The 18107-nt window shown below is 45.4% G+C and overlaps 1 protein-coding gene across 9 annotated transcripts in view; it reads right to left on the bottom strand.

The window, feature by feature from the left end:
- The window catches only part of Cpne1 (copine 1), a 39348-nt gene continuing 21241 nt past the window's right edge, over positions 1-18107 (bottom strand). For 7 of the 9 annotated variants that reach the window (XM_036183347.1, XM_036183349.1, XM_036183348.1 and 4 more), the window contains 15 exons: positions 6744-6872; positions 6467-6646; positions 6274-6348; positions 6125-6196; positions 5936-6016; positions 5688-5777; positions 5499-5585; positions 5292-5378; positions 5139-5198; positions 4927-5060; positions 4771-4825; positions 3754-3805; positions 1292-1425; positions 908-1144; positions 1-752 (listed from right to left, as the gene is read on the bottom strand). In XM_036183347.1, coding sequence (XP_036039240.1) covers positions 612-752; positions 908-1144; positions 1292-1425; positions 3754-3805; positions 4771-4825; positions 4927-5060; positions 5139-5198; positions 5292-5378; positions 5499-5585; positions 5688-5777; positions 5936-6016; positions 6125-6196; positions 6274-6348; positions 6467-6646; positions 6744-6872 — 1614 coding nt within the window. In that variant the 3' untranslated portion in view covers positions 1-611. Of the gene's footprint in view, positions 753-907; positions 1145-1291; positions 1426-3753; positions 3806-4770; positions 4826-4926; positions 5061-5138; positions 5199-5291; positions 5379-5498; positions 5586-5687; positions 5778-5935; positions 6017-6124; positions 6197-6273; positions 6349-6466; positions 6647-6743; positions 6873-18107 lie in introns of those variants that run through there. The other 2 variants (XM_036183354.1, XM_036183346.1) reach the window with 2 other exon arrangements.

Genomic DNA, 18107 nt, shown 5'->3' with positions numbered 1-18107 from the left:
AAAAATTAGGACTGTAAACCAGACATGGTAGCACATGCCTATAATTCCAGGTTGAGACAGGATGGTAAACTGCAGGCAAGTCTGGGCTACACAACAAGTGTTCCCCAAAACCATAAAGGAAGAAAGCTAGCATAAGAGGTCTAACAGCCCTCACTCTGCTGTGAAGTGTATCTCTCTCTCATGAGGCCTAGCACCTTCCACCTTGTCCATGTGCCCAGCTCAGCTCAGGGACAAGCATACACTTACTTTATAGTCAAGCTTTGTGTTTTCAAAGTAGCTTCTGGAGTGAATAGACCCAATTTGCTTGGATAGGGTTATCAGACCAAAGGGACCTTTCACTCAACAAGCCCAAGGTCAACAGACTAAGACTCAAGGCCAAAGAAAGCAAGGCTATCTATACCAGTCTGTAACCTGCAAAAGGGGTAATCTTTATACTCATCTTTCCTGAATGAAATGGTGTCAGGGACAGGTAGGTAGGTCAAGAGCAGCAATAGCAGAAGCAAGTATAAAAGTATCAACTATAAAGTGGGAAGAATGTGCAGGGTTAGTTCATGACCCAGAGGATGGTGCAGGCTGAAGTAGACTGACCATAGCCTATTCTCCAAGGGGACCTATGCCTCAGGGGGCTGTGCAGGGCCCTTGGCTGGAGCTGGAGGTGCCTTTAATGGGGCCCAACCTTGGGCTTTGAAGTAGGAAACCAGCTGAGTGGGCACTTCTGCAAGTACAGTCTGTGCCAGTGTCTCCCGTGGAGCCTGTCAGGAGAAGAAGGCAAAGTCAACAAGGGCCTGATAGTCTCCCAGGGTCTACACTTTGTCCCAAACTCAACCTTGCCAGACTTTGATGAAAAAGCTTTATCTACCTGACCTCAACCCTGCTCCCAAACCCTACAAACTCTTCCCCTACTCACATTCTGAAATCGTCGGTAAGGCACAAACTGCACTATGTCACGGACAGCTGCTTCTCCACAGCGTGTACGAAGAGGGCCACCATCAGCATCCAGCTGCTCCATGATCTCAAAGTCAGCACCACCCACGCCCACAATGATCACAGACATGGGCAGCTTTGAGGCTTGGACCACAGCCTCACATGTGGCTTCCACATCAGTCACAGCGCCGTCAGTCAAAAGCAACAGTACGAAGTATTGCTAGGGACAAGTTCATTCCTATACCGAGGCAAATCCTCTTTCCCAACCCCTCCCAACAAACCGGCTACACATCCCCACTGACGAGATACCCCTCATTATACATCGAGTCCTCGCCACCTCAGTGCCACAGCTATCCCCAGCTCTTACCGAGGCAGTCCTCTGCTGTGCAGCCTGGGCAGCAAACCTAGCCACGTGGTTGATGATGGGTGCAAAGTTGGTAGGGCCATAAAGACGGACTTGGGGCAGCGCTTGACGGTAGGCGTCTACAATGCCCTGGATGCCTACAAAGAACAGCAGAAAATGCTGTAAGTTGTAGACCTTAGACCTCAGGACAAAGTTAGACCTTACACCTGCCCATCTAGGCCTAGATGTGGAAACCTGGAAATATTTTACTTTACCCTCATCTCTCAAGACACAGCACATTCCAACAAATTAAACTAGGGCAAAGAAGACAGCACTTGATATAAATAGTATCTTCAATTAAAACCCAGAGTAAGAGTTCTTTATTTTCTGAGTCGGGAGGTGGTGGTGCACATCTTTGAACCCAGCCCTCAGGAGGCAGAGGCAGGTGGATCTCTTGAGTTTGAGGTCAGCCTGGTCTACAAAGTGAGTTCCAGTGCAGCCAGGGCTACACAGAGAAACCCTGTCTCAAAGAACAAAACAAAACAAAACAAACAAAAAAAAAAATGCAATGGGATAATGAAATATGCGACATGAAGCAGATTGGGGTACTACACAGGAGGGGACCGAGGTGGATGAGGGAGGACCAGGAGTGATGAGAAGACACACATGTATGCAGATAGCATGGGCTTACAATCTCAGCAGCTGAGGTGGAAACAAAGATCTGTTTGAGACTAGTGTCAGCTATAACAAGAACCTGACTCAAACCTGACTCAAATGCAAAAAAAAAAAATGAAATAATCACATGCTAATGAAAATTTAATACAAGTAATAAGGGGCTGGGATATAGCTCTCTGGTAAAGCAAATTATGCAGCATATACAAGGGCCTAGCTCCTATTTCTAGTAACATAGAATTATTTAAAAGACAGCCTACAGAATGGGAAAAGACCTTCACCAACCCCACATCTGACAGAGGACTGATCTCCAAAGTATATAAAGAACTCAAGAAACTAGACATCAAAATACCGAACAATCCATTACAAAATGGGCTAAAGAGCTAAACAGAAAATTCCCAAAAGAAGAATCACAAATAGCTGAAAGACATTTAAAGAAATGTTCAACATCCTTAATCAGAGAAATGCAAATCAAAATGACTCTGAGATGCCACCTTACACCTGTAAGAATGACTATGATCAAAAACACTAATGACAGTCAATGTTGGAGAGGATGCAGAGCAAAGGGAACACTCCTCCACTGTTGGTGGGAATGCAAACTTGTACAACCACTGTGGAAGTCAGTATGGCGGTTTCTCAGAAAATTGGGAATTCATCTACCTCAAGACCCAGCCATACCATTCTTGGGCATATACCCAAGGAATGCTCAGTCTTACCACAAAGACACATGCTCAGCTATGTTCATAGCAGCACTTTTCATAATAGCCAGAACCTGGAAACAACCTAGATGCCATCAACTGAAGAATGGATTAAGAAAATGTGGTACATATACACAATGGAGTACTACTCAGCAGAGAAAAACAATGACAGTATGAAATTTGCAGACAAATGGATGGAACGAGAAAAAATCATCCTGAGGGAGGTAACCCAAACCCAGAAGGACAAACATGGTATGTACTCACTCATAAGTGGATTCTAGATATAAAGCAAAGAACAATCAGACTGCAACCCACAGAACCAGGATATATAGCAGGGGGGACGACCCTAGGATGACTGAGGCTTATAATAAGTTTTGGTTTTACTCAGTTACTGGGCAAGCCTCAATCAAGCATTTCACTATTAGGATAAGAATTTATACTGTATCAAGGTGATAACAGAAAAATAAACAAACAAACATAAATAAAAAATGTCCTTGATTTTAAGAAACATACTTGAAGTATTTAGGGAAAAGGGCTGTGTGCATTGGTGTTTTGCCTGTATGTGTATCTATGTGAAGGTGTCAGGTCCCCTGAAACTAGAGTTTCAGATCGCTGTGGGCTGCCATGTGGGTGCTAAGTATTAAACCCAGGTCCTATGGAAGAGCAGTCAGTGTTCTTAACTGCTGAGTCATCTCTCCAGCCCCAAATCTTGGGTCTTTACAAAAAAGCTCGGGGTGATGTGACCAGTGAGAGTGCTTACTTGGGATATATAAAGCTCTGGATTCCATCCTTAGCACAGCAAAGTCAATGACAGCCCCCACAGCCCTTTTCCATCTTTTCATTTGAGACCAAGTTACTCAGGCAGGCCTTGAATTTCTGATTCTCTTGCCTCAGCCTCCTAAGTAGCTGGGAATACAGAGCTTTGCCACTAGGCCCAGGAAATCTTAGTTTTATTTTAAAACCAAAGCACACAGAGGCAAGCAACTTGCCTCACATCATTTCAGTAATAAGACGAACTCAACTCCACTGGGCTAGCTCTAGCCCCTCATCTTCTCTCCCCATGAAAGCTCACTCCTGTGGGGTGGAACTGTTTCATACTGCAGAATCAGGAATTACCTGCACAATAGGGATTACTGGGATTGAAGTTCAAGGCAAATTCATGTGAGACCTGAGGGCAAAATGAAAATGACTGAACCAGGTATGGGTTACAAACCTCTAAATTTAGCACACAGGAGGCAAAGACTAGAAAATTGCAAGTTTAAACCGAGTTGGAGTTATAAAGTGAGATCTATTTCAAAAAGGAAAAAACAAAAAAGGATAGGTGTAGGAGGACGCAGTTTTAATCCCAGAACAGAGAGGCAATGGGTTCTCTGTACACTTAGGCCAGCCAGAACAAAAAAAAGAAACAAATAAAAAGAGAAAAAATGAGAATCTTCCTCCCTACCTTCCCCTCCTTTTTAGCATCCTCAGTCACCCCCCACTTACACACCATTTTTTAGCCCCCAGACAAGGACTATGTAGACCTGGCTGTCTTGGAACTTACTACATAGACCAGGCTGGCCTTGAACTCACAGAGATTGGTCTGCCTCTGCCTCCTGAGTCCTGGGATTAAAGGTCTACACCACCATGCCCGGCTAAGACTTTTTATTGATGTCTGCTTGTGTGTGTGCACGACCAAAGTGATCAGAAATATGTATTGGATTCTCTTTGGAGCCGAGTTACAGGTAGCTAACCATTTTATGTGGGTAACTGGGAACTGAACTTTGGTCATCTGGAGGAGCAGCAAGCGTTCAACTGCTGAGCCCTCTCTGTAGGTTAACCACCGCCCCCAGACCTTTCTGTGCCATGAAACAGCACACTCTTAAGGGACTCAACTGTAGTTGGTAGAGTGCATGTTTATCAGGCCCTGGGATAAAGCCCCCAAAACACAATCAAAACAAGGGCATTCTGATATATGGCAGGTTCCTCCAGGAGCAATTTGGCCCTGCACTTGCTGTATACCTGCCTGCAAGAACAGGATTCCCATATCTCTCCTTGTAGCTGGAGGCCAAGCAATAAATAAATTTACCACAGACTCTGGGATTAGGATCCTGATACTAAAAAAACGAGAATAGAAGGAAGAAGAGAGCTTACCTGCCAATTAGGAGGTACCTGGGCCCCAAATCCAAATGCTGGAAACAGTTTGTCTCTGTGGGGGACAGTGAATTGTGAAAGAAGCAGAGAAGAGATTCTGAGTCCAGAGGCTGAGAAGTGTATAGGGCGCAGGGTTGGCCAGAACCTAGAACTCACGAGTCATAGTCTTGAACCACGCTGCCCACACTCCACAGTGCTGTCAGATACTCGTTGACTCCCGAAGGGCTCAGATAGTGCAGGGAATCAGGAGAGGACGGGTCCCCATTGGAACCAGTGAAGTCCACACCCACCTGGGGAGAGACCAAGAATGGAGGTAAGGCTACCTTAGCCTTAAGGCCTGTTCACTTGCCTCTAGGACAGCAACTTACAGTAAAGTTGATTTGGCAGCCTCCCATGACATAGTCCAGGAAGGAATACTCTGTTTCAACCTGCAAGTGAAACCAGGGTTAGGCTGTGGCTAATAGCATGTGGCTAGAAAAGCTCAGAACTCAGAGCGTGGGTCACATGGGCTACCATCTTACCCGGCAACGCTTGACACAAACAGTTCCAGAGTTCTTGTAACTTTTCTTTTTCTTCTGCTTCTCAGGGTGGATACATTCAAATTCAGCCTGGTGGGAAGGAGGAAACCACCACAGCATCAGCCAAGGACCTAAGCCGCACTGGCCAGACTTCCCCCTGGGCAGCAGCCTTCTAGGCCCACCAAAGCACTGTAAACAGTCAACAGTTACCGGGACTGCTTGAAGCTGGGCCAAGGTGGTATGGAATGTACCAATGAGATCATGTGACCCGTCACTGTCATAGTCTGAGCAGCGTACCTGAGAGAGGGTGTGTGTATGTATAAAGGAGACACAAAGCAGGCAATAAGTCCCTTCCCAGGATCTGTTCCCTTGATCAGTCTATTAAGGTAAACTCCTCACCTGGATGGGTGTGCCGGGGTCCCCACCGCAGAAATGCTGAAGAGGAACTGAGAAGCGCTTCCATGTAGGGTTGAGGTTGTTCTTGACTACCTGAGGTAGAGGATAGTGAGCTCTGGCCTGGCCCACGAAGAGGCCCAACTTCTCCTACCCACAAACAGTCTTTCTCCCTCAGTTCCTAAACTTGCTAACAACAAACCCTGGAGATTCTCTCCTTCCTATGCCAGGCCAACCAACACCAGGAACCACACCTCAGATCTGTATGCCAGGTGCCACTTCCCATCACCTTGTCGGAAGAACTCCAAGAACGGATCAGATTTTCCTAGGAAGTCCTGCCGATGTCAGAGACCCCAGTTATAAGACTCAGAAAGATAGCCACAGTGTCAGCCCTCTGTCCCCTTCATTCTTGGATCCCCAGGGGCTCCTTCCAGCAGACACACCTTCTTATCTAGGTTTCTAGCTTCCACCTCCATGGTTACTACACGACTGTCCTTTAACTCCTGGGCTGAAACCTGAGTAGAGAGGACTATATCACCTCATGAATTATCCATCACATAAATTGCTTCCCAGCCCAGGCTTTATTCCTTACGGTGATGGTTCCCCGGCCGGCAGGCTTCCCCGGCTTCAACATCAAGGGTAGAGTAAGAGTCTGGCTGGACACAATCTGGGGAAAAATGAGGTGAGAGAGGCTTCAGGACCTCAGACGGGGTTAGGTCTCACATGACTGGCACATCCAACCAGGTTACTTCATGGTGCACTTCTTAATCCCTGACCCTACATACCTGACCTAGGGAACACTCAGCTCCCCCTAGGAAGTCATCATCCCCCAGGTCTGGTGTCTTGTTGTCTATGTCATAGATTCCAAAGCGTAGCTTCTGGACAGTCTCAAAGTGGTACTCAATCTGCAGAGTCTTGGAGAACATGGGGCTTGAGCAGTTCCGGACTCGCTCAGTCCGGCAAAGCTGTGGGAAGAGGCCACTAAGCATCAGTTACAAACCTGTCACCCCAAAACATAATCCTACCCTCCTCAATGACCATAATCTTCAAGGTCCATCTCACCTCAGCCCAGGTGCCCCCTCCCACATCTTGTAAAAGGACGCAGAGTGGGTCAGACTTGGAGCCGATATCCTTGTCAATGAGATGGTCACAGGAAACGGACAGCTGAACCGAGGTCACACAGTGGGCCATCTGGGTGGGGGAAAGAGCTGGGTCAAGCATCAGGGGCTCTCCTCCATCTTTCACTGATGATAGTTCCCAGCCCAGGAAAGCTGTCGGCTTTACACGGGCAGCCTCCACAGCCTAAGCCTTAAGTGAGCTCAACAGCATAGCACACGGCTGTGATGACAAACTTGGGCTCCAAATTACTGTCACCATGCTGTCCTGACCCTGGACTTGAGCCCTCACCACTGCAGAGAATGGCCAATCTCACTCTGCTCTCTTAGCGCCTGCCCCAAAGTCAGAACCAGGCCACATTTCAATTCCAACAGTCTCCAGTGGAGCCACTGTCTAGATATTGCTCCCCAAAAGCCTCTGCTGATAACGATGCATCCCAACTCCGGGGCCCTACCTCTTGCAAGTTGGGATCCATCCCATCCATTGACTTTTCTAATCTCTAATCAGCTGTTCACGTCTACTTCTCTCCATTCCCATGTCATGATCTAGTCGAAGCCGCTATATACGTTGCCCAGAAACAGCAACAGTCTCCAGCTGGTCTCTTAACCTGTGCTTCCCTACTTCCACTTCCTATCTCCACCCCAACAGGCTATTAATATAGCAACCAAATTTATCCTGGCAAAACAGTCACGCCAGGCTTGGTGGCACTGCCTATAATCATAGCACACAGGAAGCAGAAGCAGGACTGCTCTAAGTCCAAGGGCCACCTTAGATAACATGCAGAGTTCCAGGCTACCCATGGCTACAAAGTGAAATTCTGTCTCAAAAACCAAACAGACAAAAAAATGCAAAGTTGTGGCTCACACTGTAACTCTATCTCCAGGAGGCCAAACACAAGGAACAAGAATTCCAGGCCAGCCTGAGCTGTATACAGTTAGTATGAAGTTAGCCTTGGTTACAGGAGATCCTGACTCAAAGCAAACAAAAGCGCTTGAGAAGTGACTCAGCAGTTAAGAGAATAATTTTCCTCTTGCAGAGACCTGAGTTCAATTCCTGGCACCCATGTTGGGTGGCTCACACCTGCCTACAACTCCAGCTCAAGGGGGATCCAATGCCTCTGGCCCATATATTTAGTCCATAGACACATACACACACTTTAAAATAAATAACAAAACAATCCTCTGCTGTCCCACTGAGAACCACCACTCGTGGAAACCGTACAAGCTGTACAGCAGTCTGATGTAGGATCTGGAAAATCTCGGTCCCTCCAAGCTCACCTGGCGATTCTCTTGCCACTCATTCTGACCTCGCCATTCCTCAAGCCCACCGGATCCCAGTCCAAAGCCCGCAGTCCCGGGCTGCTTTTTGTGGTTTTATCACCCACATGACTATTCCCCCTCCTGCAAGGTTCTTACTCATCATCACATCTCGCCATGTGGAGTCTTACCTGCCACTTGAACTCCAATCACCACTGCCACATCACAGACTCCATTACTGCTTTCATACCAGTACCCAACTCATTATTCATATTTTTGTTACAGTCTACCAGAATGTAAGCTGTGTGAAGAATTTATCTGTGCACTGCTCTATCTCAAGTACCTAGATATGCCTGTTGCAGGAAATCCAAAAGGCCATCTCCAGGACCAAGTCTCAGACTGACTAGCTTTTGTCTCCAAAGTCAAGCAGCCCCAAACCTCTCCAATTCACCTTTTTCCTCATCAGAATCATCACTTTGCATGAATCACCATAATGACTACAACGTAGTTCCTCCTACAGCCCATGACGATCCACAGGCGTGCAAGATTCTCACTGGAATTGCCTCAGCAGCCCAGCTTCCTACCTAGCAGGACTTCCTGGGATGTCTCCAGCCTTGAGATCCCTATTATTAACCCTCAATCAACCCCTTCTCCTCCCATCCACATCATTTCACGATGGTCCCCTAAGCCTCGTTTGTTGTTTTATGGTACTGGGAATTGACTAGGATCTTGTGCATTCCAGGCAACCATCTGTCACCCAGAATACAGTACCCACATTGATAAAACTTTTAGAATCACCCACAGCACTTGAGCCCCTGCTCAAATGAATGATGAAAATTCCACTACTCATCATTCAAAAGTCTGTAGCCAAACTAAGTCAACTGTTTGTATCCTCACTCCCACCCGGTAGGTAGGCCTCCTGCTTCCCCAGGATCCATATTCCAGTACTCTGATTGCCAGGTCCAGTGTTCTAAAGTTGCTCCTACAAGAGGCCTGCACACTTCCGGCCTTCCAGATGACTCCCTTAGAGGTTCAACAGACCACAGTTTATGCCATATCATAATCTGAATTCCACATTTGTCACCTCGTGCTCTCTGAGGCAGCTTCCTACTCATTTCACTACTGTTTTAACAACAAAAAGGCCTAAAACTCAAGGTAGCTCAAAGGTGCATTAGCTAGGTAGGGCTGGGCTCACTACCAAACACACAAAAGAATGCTGAATGGCAGCCCAACCAGATAGAACTATGTGTCTGCATTATTTGAAAGCACTAGATTGTAAAATCAGCAGGAGTATAACCCAGTTTTAAACATGTATTTCTCAGGAAAGTGTATATCCAATAGATCTGAATACTTGTATATAGTAATTAATACACAAACAGAATATGTGCATGCGCGCGTGCGCATGCGCGTGCACATACACACACACACACACACACACACACCTACACCTTGTATATTTTGAGATAGAGTTTCATGTAACCCAGGCTGGCCTCCAATGACTTTGCAGATGAGAATGACCTTAAATTCTAGATCCTCCGCCAGGCGATAGTGGCACATGCCTGTAATCCCAGCACTCGGGAGGCAGAGGCAGGTGGATCTCTGAGTTTGAGGCCAGCCTAGTCTACAGAGCTAGTCCAGGACAGGCTCCAAAGCTACAGAGAAACCCTGTCTCAAAAAAAAAAAAAAAAAAATTCTAGATCCTCCTACCTTTCCCATGTGAGTACTGGGATTATAGGCATGCATCACCATGCCTGGGTTATTATAATCTATACACTTCTGTATAGTTTTTTATATTATACATTTGAAGCCCAATACTTTTTTATTCCAGCCAGTTCAAGAACCTTCAAGCCATTGCATTTCTTACCCTCACAGGTTTCTGCTCCTTGGTACTGCCTCACCTAGCCAACTTCCACAGTCTCAACAACTCTCTAGCAAGCTATTTTGTTCCACTCCTGAGGGAGAATTTCTACAGCATTGTGTAGCAGTGTGATAGTTAGCCCTGCATTCTCTAGCTCAAATTGTAAGGCCATTCTTCGTCAGCCACTTCCCTTAGCTCCTATCAACTAAATAGACAGAACGTGAGAACCAATGTCCTACATAATGAACATCTTGTCACCCATGGCTCTGGTTGGCCGTGACTCCCCTTAGAAATTCTTGCCCAGTAGGATACCACTGTAGTGGCTTCCTTGTCATTCTTTTTGCAACCACGCAGCCATTTCTGTTTATTAGCTAAATGAAAACCAGATCATGTCATTTCTCTGTTTAAAACTCTGGGATAGCTTCCCAATACATTCAACATAAAATTATTCAATATAAAACCCTAAGCTTGAGAGCAAGGGAGATGGCTCACTGGTTAAGAGCCCTTTGTGTTTCCAGAGGACCAGAGTTCAGTTCCCAGCACCCAAATCAGGCAGCTTACACACAGGCACCATGTCTCTGGCTCCAAGGAATCTAATGCCCTCTTCTGGCATCCACAGGCACTGCAATCACATGCATAAACCCACACACCGACATGCACAAGGACACAAAATTAAAAACAAAACAACACAAAACACCAATATCCTGTGGCTGGCAATATGGCGTAGTGGGGAAAGGTGCTTGCCATCATACCTGAGTTTGATCCCTGGAACCCACACAGGGATTTAACCCATGTGTAAACAGTCATCCAGCTACTCAAGTGTTCCCACATGGCTGTCCTTTGTAATCTACATCCACATCCACAGTGTCAATTCCAGTCTCCATCTCAGGGCCTTTATACCATACGTTCCTCTACTGGACAGCAAGCTATGTAATAAGAGTAGGAACCCCGTCTAGTTTTCTGTATCTTTGGTACCCTCTTATAATAGACACTCAGTAAATATTTAGTAACTGCATTAGTGCTGAAATTACAACAGCAGAATTCTTTCTCTCCCCTCCATTAAATTGGGGGCCCCTTCAAACTGCCACCAAGTACTTTCTCTATGTGCCCAGTACTAGTATTCAATGCGCAAAGCCGCCGCTCAGCTGTCTGATGAACAGGAACTCTTCACTTCAGGCCCTTTTTCATTTGAATTAATGTACAGCAACAAACCTTCCCTTTCCTGCTCTTTTAACTACTGAATTGTGAAGATGTAGCTTAGTGATAAGAGTTTTGCCTAGTGTACACACATCCCTGGGTTCAAACCCACACTAAAAATAAACTAAAAAACCAAACCGTAAGACGAAATTTTAATGCAGGACGACTACAGTTCTGTTTTAATGAGAACCAATTTAAATAAACACGGAAGATTCGAAGATGCTTCATAAAACACAAACAAGAAATAAGCTTGTGAAATGATCCACAGCGTAAGTAACTAGGGAAATGCAAAATACAACCAGTGGTGCCAGGTGGTGGTGACGCCTGTAATCCCAGCACTTGGAGGCACAAACAGGTGGAGCTCTGAGTTTCAGGGCAGCCAGGGCTACACAGAGAAACCCTGTCTCAAAAAAAAAAAAAAAGAAGAAGAAGAAAGGAAGGAAGGTAGGAAGGATGGAAGGACGGAAGGACGGAAGGACGGACGGAAGGAAGGAAGGAAGGAAGGAAGGAAGGAAGGAAGGAAGGAAAAGAAAAAGAAAAAGAAACAAACCAAAACCAAATCAACAGACCCTTACAATGGGGTAGTTACAAAGCTGCCAGGGGCTAAGTGTAAGACCAACAAGGTCAAACACTGGCAAAGGATACATGATTCTTAGAGTTGGTGAGAGTATTAAATGTGTCACCTTGAATGAAAAACAGCCTGACAAGTCTGTCAGAAAGCCAGATCTATACCTAGCCAAGTGCAATTCCACCTCAGATTTTAATCTAGAAATGAAAACACTATACATTCATTCGCAAAGTGTTATTAAGAATGCTCACAGCAGCCTTATTCATTATAGCCTAAAACTTGAAAAATTCCTAGTGTCCATCAAATAGGAGGATAGTTATGCTTATTAAAAAACCAATCAGCAACAAAACAGATTATTAATATCTGAAATCTGTATAAATCTAAAGGGTGAAATATATTGATTTTATTAATTAGTTTTAGAATAGGCAGAAACTGCCAAAGGTGGTAGCACTCAGAGATGCAGATCTCTGAGTTCAGGGCCAGCCTGGTCTACAGAGCAAGTTCCAGGACAGTGAAAGCTACACAGAGAAACCCCTATTTTAAAAAACAAACAGAAAAGAAAGAATAGGCAAAACCTAATCTTTGTTGTCCTCCTCCTCACCCAAGAGAGAAGTGGGTGTGACTGAGGAAAGCTACAGAATTCCAGGAAACGATGGGTCAGTTGAGTCATAAAAAGGGTCTGCGCTTCATTCCAACCATATACTGTGGGCCCGCTGTGTGGAAAGTAACACAGGGCCTGACTCTGTTGTTACGAAGTTGGCCTGGCTTCCAGGCTCAGTATCAGGGCTTCCTGTGCAACCAAGGTCTCCTATTTTTGATTTCTTTCTTCTCACAGAACGGCCCTTTTCTTTCTTGTTGGACTATTACTATGTAGGGAAAAAAACTTAAAAATTTGTGGTTTTCAGGGCTGGAGAGATGGCTCAGAGGTTGAGAGCACTGACTGCTCTTCCAGAGGTCCTGAGTTCAATTCCCAGCAACCACATGGTGGCTCACAACCACCTGTAATGAGATCTGGTGCCCTCTTCTGACCTGCAGTCAAACATGTGTATACATAATAAATAAATAAATCTTTAAAAAAAGAAAAGTTTGAAGTTCTCACTCGGCACTGAGAATCACATCTATATTTCCATCATTGGGGGAGAGGATGGGAGACTAGAGGCTCACAGCCAGCTTGGGCCATGGATTCCGTCTCAGAAATATGGAAACAAAGCTCACAAGTCTGTGCACGGACACCAACATTCTCCCTCTGAGGTACATCACTAGCCCCGCCCCGACAGGACTTGTGTAGCCCTTGCTGGCCTCAACTATCAATTCTCCTTCATCTCCAACACTGAGATTGTAGGGGAAAACCATAATACCTACCAATAGCTAGTTTTCTTTTTGAGCCAAGGTTCCTTTAAATTACCTGTAATTTATGGGATTATTAATTTTTTCAAGGCTTCTAAGTCTATCCCTACTTGGAAATCCACGGTTAAAAACTCCTGTTGCACCTCTGACCTCTGTTTATTATTCCTAACTACACACACCACTTATCTTGAGACAGCATCTTTTCAGGTGGGTTAGGCTGGCCTCAAATTCACTAACCTGCCTTTGGCTTCAGAGTGCTGGGATTACAGCCTTTGCCACCGTGCCCTGTCAACAGCTACATTCTCAGACTCACTTTTCATATAGTACCATTTCAATCAGATGAGGCTTTCATTTCAACCCCCTTAAATACCACCGTAAAAAAGAATAAGAAATTTTATCATTTAAGTGGTTTGGTGTACGCTTATTAGATCTTTGTGTACAGAATTTCTGTTAAACCAATTGTAGGATAAGCCAAGGACCTTCAGGAGTTATTTAAATTTAGACTTGTCTGATGCTAAACCCATCAACGGAGAGGTGAGTTTTCTGGCACATCTGACAGTTAGCTCTGGTGTCTCCTCTTTCCATTGGAACTAGTACAGAGCTACAGATGGGAAAACCTAGAGGGCAGAGCTCCAGCCTTCTCTGCCTTGTTTATGGTCACTTAGGGATCTCATTCCTTTCTCCTCTCCTGTACTGGTTATTTTCCTCTCCTCCCACTGCCAACCTCAGAGCTTTCTAAGCCCTATAGTTATAGATCCTCTCTTAAGCAGGAGCCTCCCTGCAGTGCACACCTGCAGTCCCAGCAGAGGCAGGACTGAAGGTCTGGGTCCACCCTAAGCTTATACAAGGAATGTGTCTCAAAACATGAAAGCCCCCATCTCCTCGCTTTTATAATTTGCAACATCATAAATAAAATGGGATTGACTGTCTAGCCCACATTCTGTGACTCCAGGCAGAGGAAAGGCAGGATTTGGCTGTGGCCACGTTTGTTAAGTGAAATGAGTGAGACTAGAACAAATATTTGGACTTTTAAGTGCTCCTTAGAACTTCGTTTTTTTTGTTTTGTTTTTGTTTGTTTTTTTGTTTTTGAGATAGAATCTCACTATGTGGCCCCGACTGGCCTATAACCCGCTATATTGATCAGACTGGCCTCAAACTTGCAGAAGCCACCTGCCTTTGCCTCCCCAAGGGTTGGGATTAAAGGTGTGCACTTTCATGCCTGGCCTAGAACTTTCTAGATTATAGCTAGACTCCCTTCTCTTCTGGAAGTTTTTATATTCACTATCAATCTGATGAAGGAGACAAAAGTATGGACTTCCCAATAGCCAGCAGACTCTCAATACTGCTCTCACTTCTTCCTACCCATCAGACGCTACTGCACCAGATGGGGTCCTGACTTACAGTTTGGGCAAAATCATTAAGCCTCAGGTACCTCAGCTCTAAGGGGGAATATGATTTAGCCCTGAAGATTAATGTAAATGTGTGCAAGGCTCTTGTTACACAGTAGCTAGGACCTGTGCTGGAATTGACAGCGTATCACCCATCATCATCTTCCAAGACTAACTCATTCACGCTGCCTTTCCCACGCCCCCGCAGCACTCCATTGCTCTGGAGGCACTGTAGCTAATCCATAACGGACAGCTGTATTCCTCCACGTTTCTCAACCTCCTTTCCCACTGAGACACTTTCTATAGCAGGGTCTCATACAGCCCACACTGGCCTCCAACTTGCAAAAAAGGCAAAGACGGTTCTTCTCTTTCTGCCTCTACCTCCCAAATGCTTAATTATAGGTCACAAATCCCACTAATACATCGTGGCTAGGCACCACAGACCTATATAGATACAATGGAAACTCAAAGCACTTCAGAGAAGCGGGCATCACTGTACTCGACCAGACTTGTAAGAATCTGAAGGATTATGTGAGCAGGTGGCCTTGTTAAGTTTAAGGAAAGACTAAATGCTATAAGCCTCTCCTGTTTTTCCCCGGAGATAGATTACCTGCAAAACACTGCTGATAGGGACTCTCTTTGCTAATATAAAAACCGTGTGCTTCATTGTTTTAAATGCTGTTCTTTTTCCTGCATTAGCAGGCTCTGACTGCTTTTTGTAAACCCAAGAACAGTTTTTTCCTCTTGGGTTCAGTTGCATCTAACTCAACACCAGATGGCCTAAAACTCACCTATCAGTCCTTTAAGCTCAGGAGTTACATGAGCTTCTTTATTCCCAAGAGCTGAACTAGGCAACCCTGCAATCCGGAGCTCCCTTTACCTCCCCAAGGTCACCCTACAGAAGTGGCAGAGGCTCCGAGCCAGTCAGTCTGAGTAGCAGCATCATCCTTCAGACAACTGGGCCATGCTCACACCTGTTGTTGCCTACCTTGGCAAGAGGGAGCAGCTCACAGATGCTGGATCGAGTCTGAGGCCAATCAGGAAATCCTCCAGAGGCTCCCAAACGAAGCACCTCGACCCACCGAACAACCCTTTCCCAGGAAACAAAAAAGACTATGCCCACTAACAGCACTGTTCTTCCCTCCTCACTTCGAGAGATATGGGGAAGGCACTTGTTTTCTTACCCTTCGTCTCCCTCTAATTTCAGGCGTCTCCACATTTAAATCAGCAAACATTTCTCACAGGTCACAAATCAAACCAAATACTTCCGTTTTGAGACAGTCTTTAGAGCAGGCTGGCCTATTACCCTAGATCCCTCTTGCCTCAGTCTCCCACGTGCTGTTATTAAAGGTGTGTCCCATCATGACTAAGTCCAAGTTCTTACGTGACATTCTACATTGATACATGACTCAGGACTAATAAACTTATGCTCATAAATTAAAATTTTAAAGTGAGATTTATTCAGAAGCATGTATTTCTAAGAAGCCCATGTGCCACACAGAATCTGTCAGTACTGCAAAGCTTGAACTGTGCGTGCACACACAGGAAACCTAAGTGGGGAAATACAGCAGTTTCCCATCTTGTGCTGGGATGGCCAAGAAAGTCTGAAAGCCACTCCAACATCGCTGAAGACTGCCCCAAAGCCAAACAACACCTCACCTGTGCCGGACCATTCACAGAGAAGAAAAAAAAAAAAAAAAACAAACTATCCAAAGAGAGAACTGGATATGGAGGGAAGACAGGACTGTTCTACCATGGAGTTTCTCTCCACCCAGAGACTCTGAACACATCCTATACCAAACTTCATCTGAAGACTTCAAAAATCCTGTCTGATCAATACCCGAGGACCAGTTAGCAGATAGTCCTTTTGTTTTCCATGTTTACTTGGAGTTGGGGAACTAAAACCATGAGCATTGAGGGAGGCTCTTGCCTAATAGACTGGGGGATACTACTAGTGACTGGAGCCCCGCTCCCCTCCCCAGATCAGGGAGAAACAAGCAACACTTGCTCTCTATGAAGTATTTGAGCATCCATGAAAGTTCCATTCATAGCTGAGAGGTTCATAGCTCATGCCTGTAATCCCAACACTGAGGAAGACTACTGTTTCCAAGGCCAGCCTGGGCCACAAAGTGAGCTTAAAAACTTCAATCCAAACAGTGCTAGCAACAGGGCCTCCGGCAAGCTTCGATTTCCCTATCTATAAATCGGGAGTGGTGATGGAAACTGGGGTTGTTTGGTGATGCCTTCAGCATATCGACTATCCCCTTCAGTGCTCACAAAGGGTCTTTGGGTCTTCGTGTAGCACCACTTTCGCTCCGTGTGCTCAGAGGACCCTTAGGACTCAAAGGCCAGGACAGGGACAGGCTATGACAGTGACAATGTGGGGCTTCCACCACACGGAAAAGGGAGGGTCACAAAGCAGCCAAACTGAAGTTCCATGCTTTTAGCTTCTCTTCAGAGTCAAACTCAGATTTCCAAAAGGACTGGAGTAGCTGGATTCACAGAACTGTAGATGCTTACCACTGGATAGGATAAACTAGACTCTTTTATAGAACAGAGGACATAGGTCACAAGACCTGATGGGGCCAAAGGGGACTTCTCTGTCCAATCTTAGATCAAGATAGCCATGACAGTCCCTCATTGTGTCTCCATGGCCTCTTCTCCATGGCCTCTACCTACTAGCCTTATACACAGATGCAAAGGAAGTCTACACCCACCCACCACAACCTCCCTAACACTGGAACAGGAACTGAGGACTTGAGGGACTCCATGTTTATAGGACTTCATTAAAGGGATAAATATAAACAGCAAATGCACATAGTATAGTAAACTATAGTATAGTATGGTAAAAGTCACCTCAGAAAAGGTGACCTTCAAGTCATTTCTGTCTCCATCTTCCCGTGCTACAACTTACAAATTCAGTGTCTTTTATATATGGGGTGTTGTGAGGTTAATACCAGACCATCTTCCTGAGCATCACTAGGGCCAGGGCACTGTCAAAAATTATGGCCTCTCCAGTGTGCATGAAGTTGAAGAGCACAGCAAACCAACACCTGTGGAAAAGTAAACTATCTTTGTTCATAGAGCATGTTTTCCTACTTCTCACAGGAACAATTCACCTCGTTGGGATATGTGGAGGATCTTAAGGATTATTCTCTAAACATCTGTCTGGAAAACTATAGTGTAACCACAAACTAGTTTCACATGTGTTAACTGTCTGACCATCTGCATCAAATGGCCAGGAAAGCCTTTACAGTTCCTGTGGTACATTCAGTTCAGTACAATTAAGCACTTATGAGTGAGAATGTAAGAATCTAATCTCTTGAGAAACAGGCATTTTTCTGCTTGCCTTCCCACCATTAAGTCCTGTTGTGCTCAGCACACACCACTGCACAAAAATGTTAGGACATATAGTTATGGCTAAGCTATAGTTACATGAAAACATAAGTGTATGAAGATCAACAGAAGTTGAGTCCCACCAAAGCAGCAAAGTGGGAGCTAGTATAGTCAATAGCCACCTGAGCAAGTCTATAGCCAAGGGACATTGCTGGTCCCATAGATCACGCGGCTGAAGGGAGATACTCTATCAGCCACCTGTCCCATTTGCAAGCTAACAGTGTGAAGTAGGGGAGGGAGGCCTAACTCAAGAGTGGAGCAAGACATAAGGAAACCAGCAGCTGTATGGTTTGATGTGTG

Source organism: Onychomys torridus, chromosome 4 (genome assembly GCF_903995425.1).
Source record: "Onychomys torridus chromosome 4, mOncTor1.1, whole genome shotgun sequence".
Lineage (NCBI taxonomy): Eukaryota > Metazoa > Chordata > Mammalia > Rodentia > Cricetidae > Onychomys > Onychomys torridus.
This window is presented reverse-complemented; position numbering and strand designations above follow the sequence as displayed.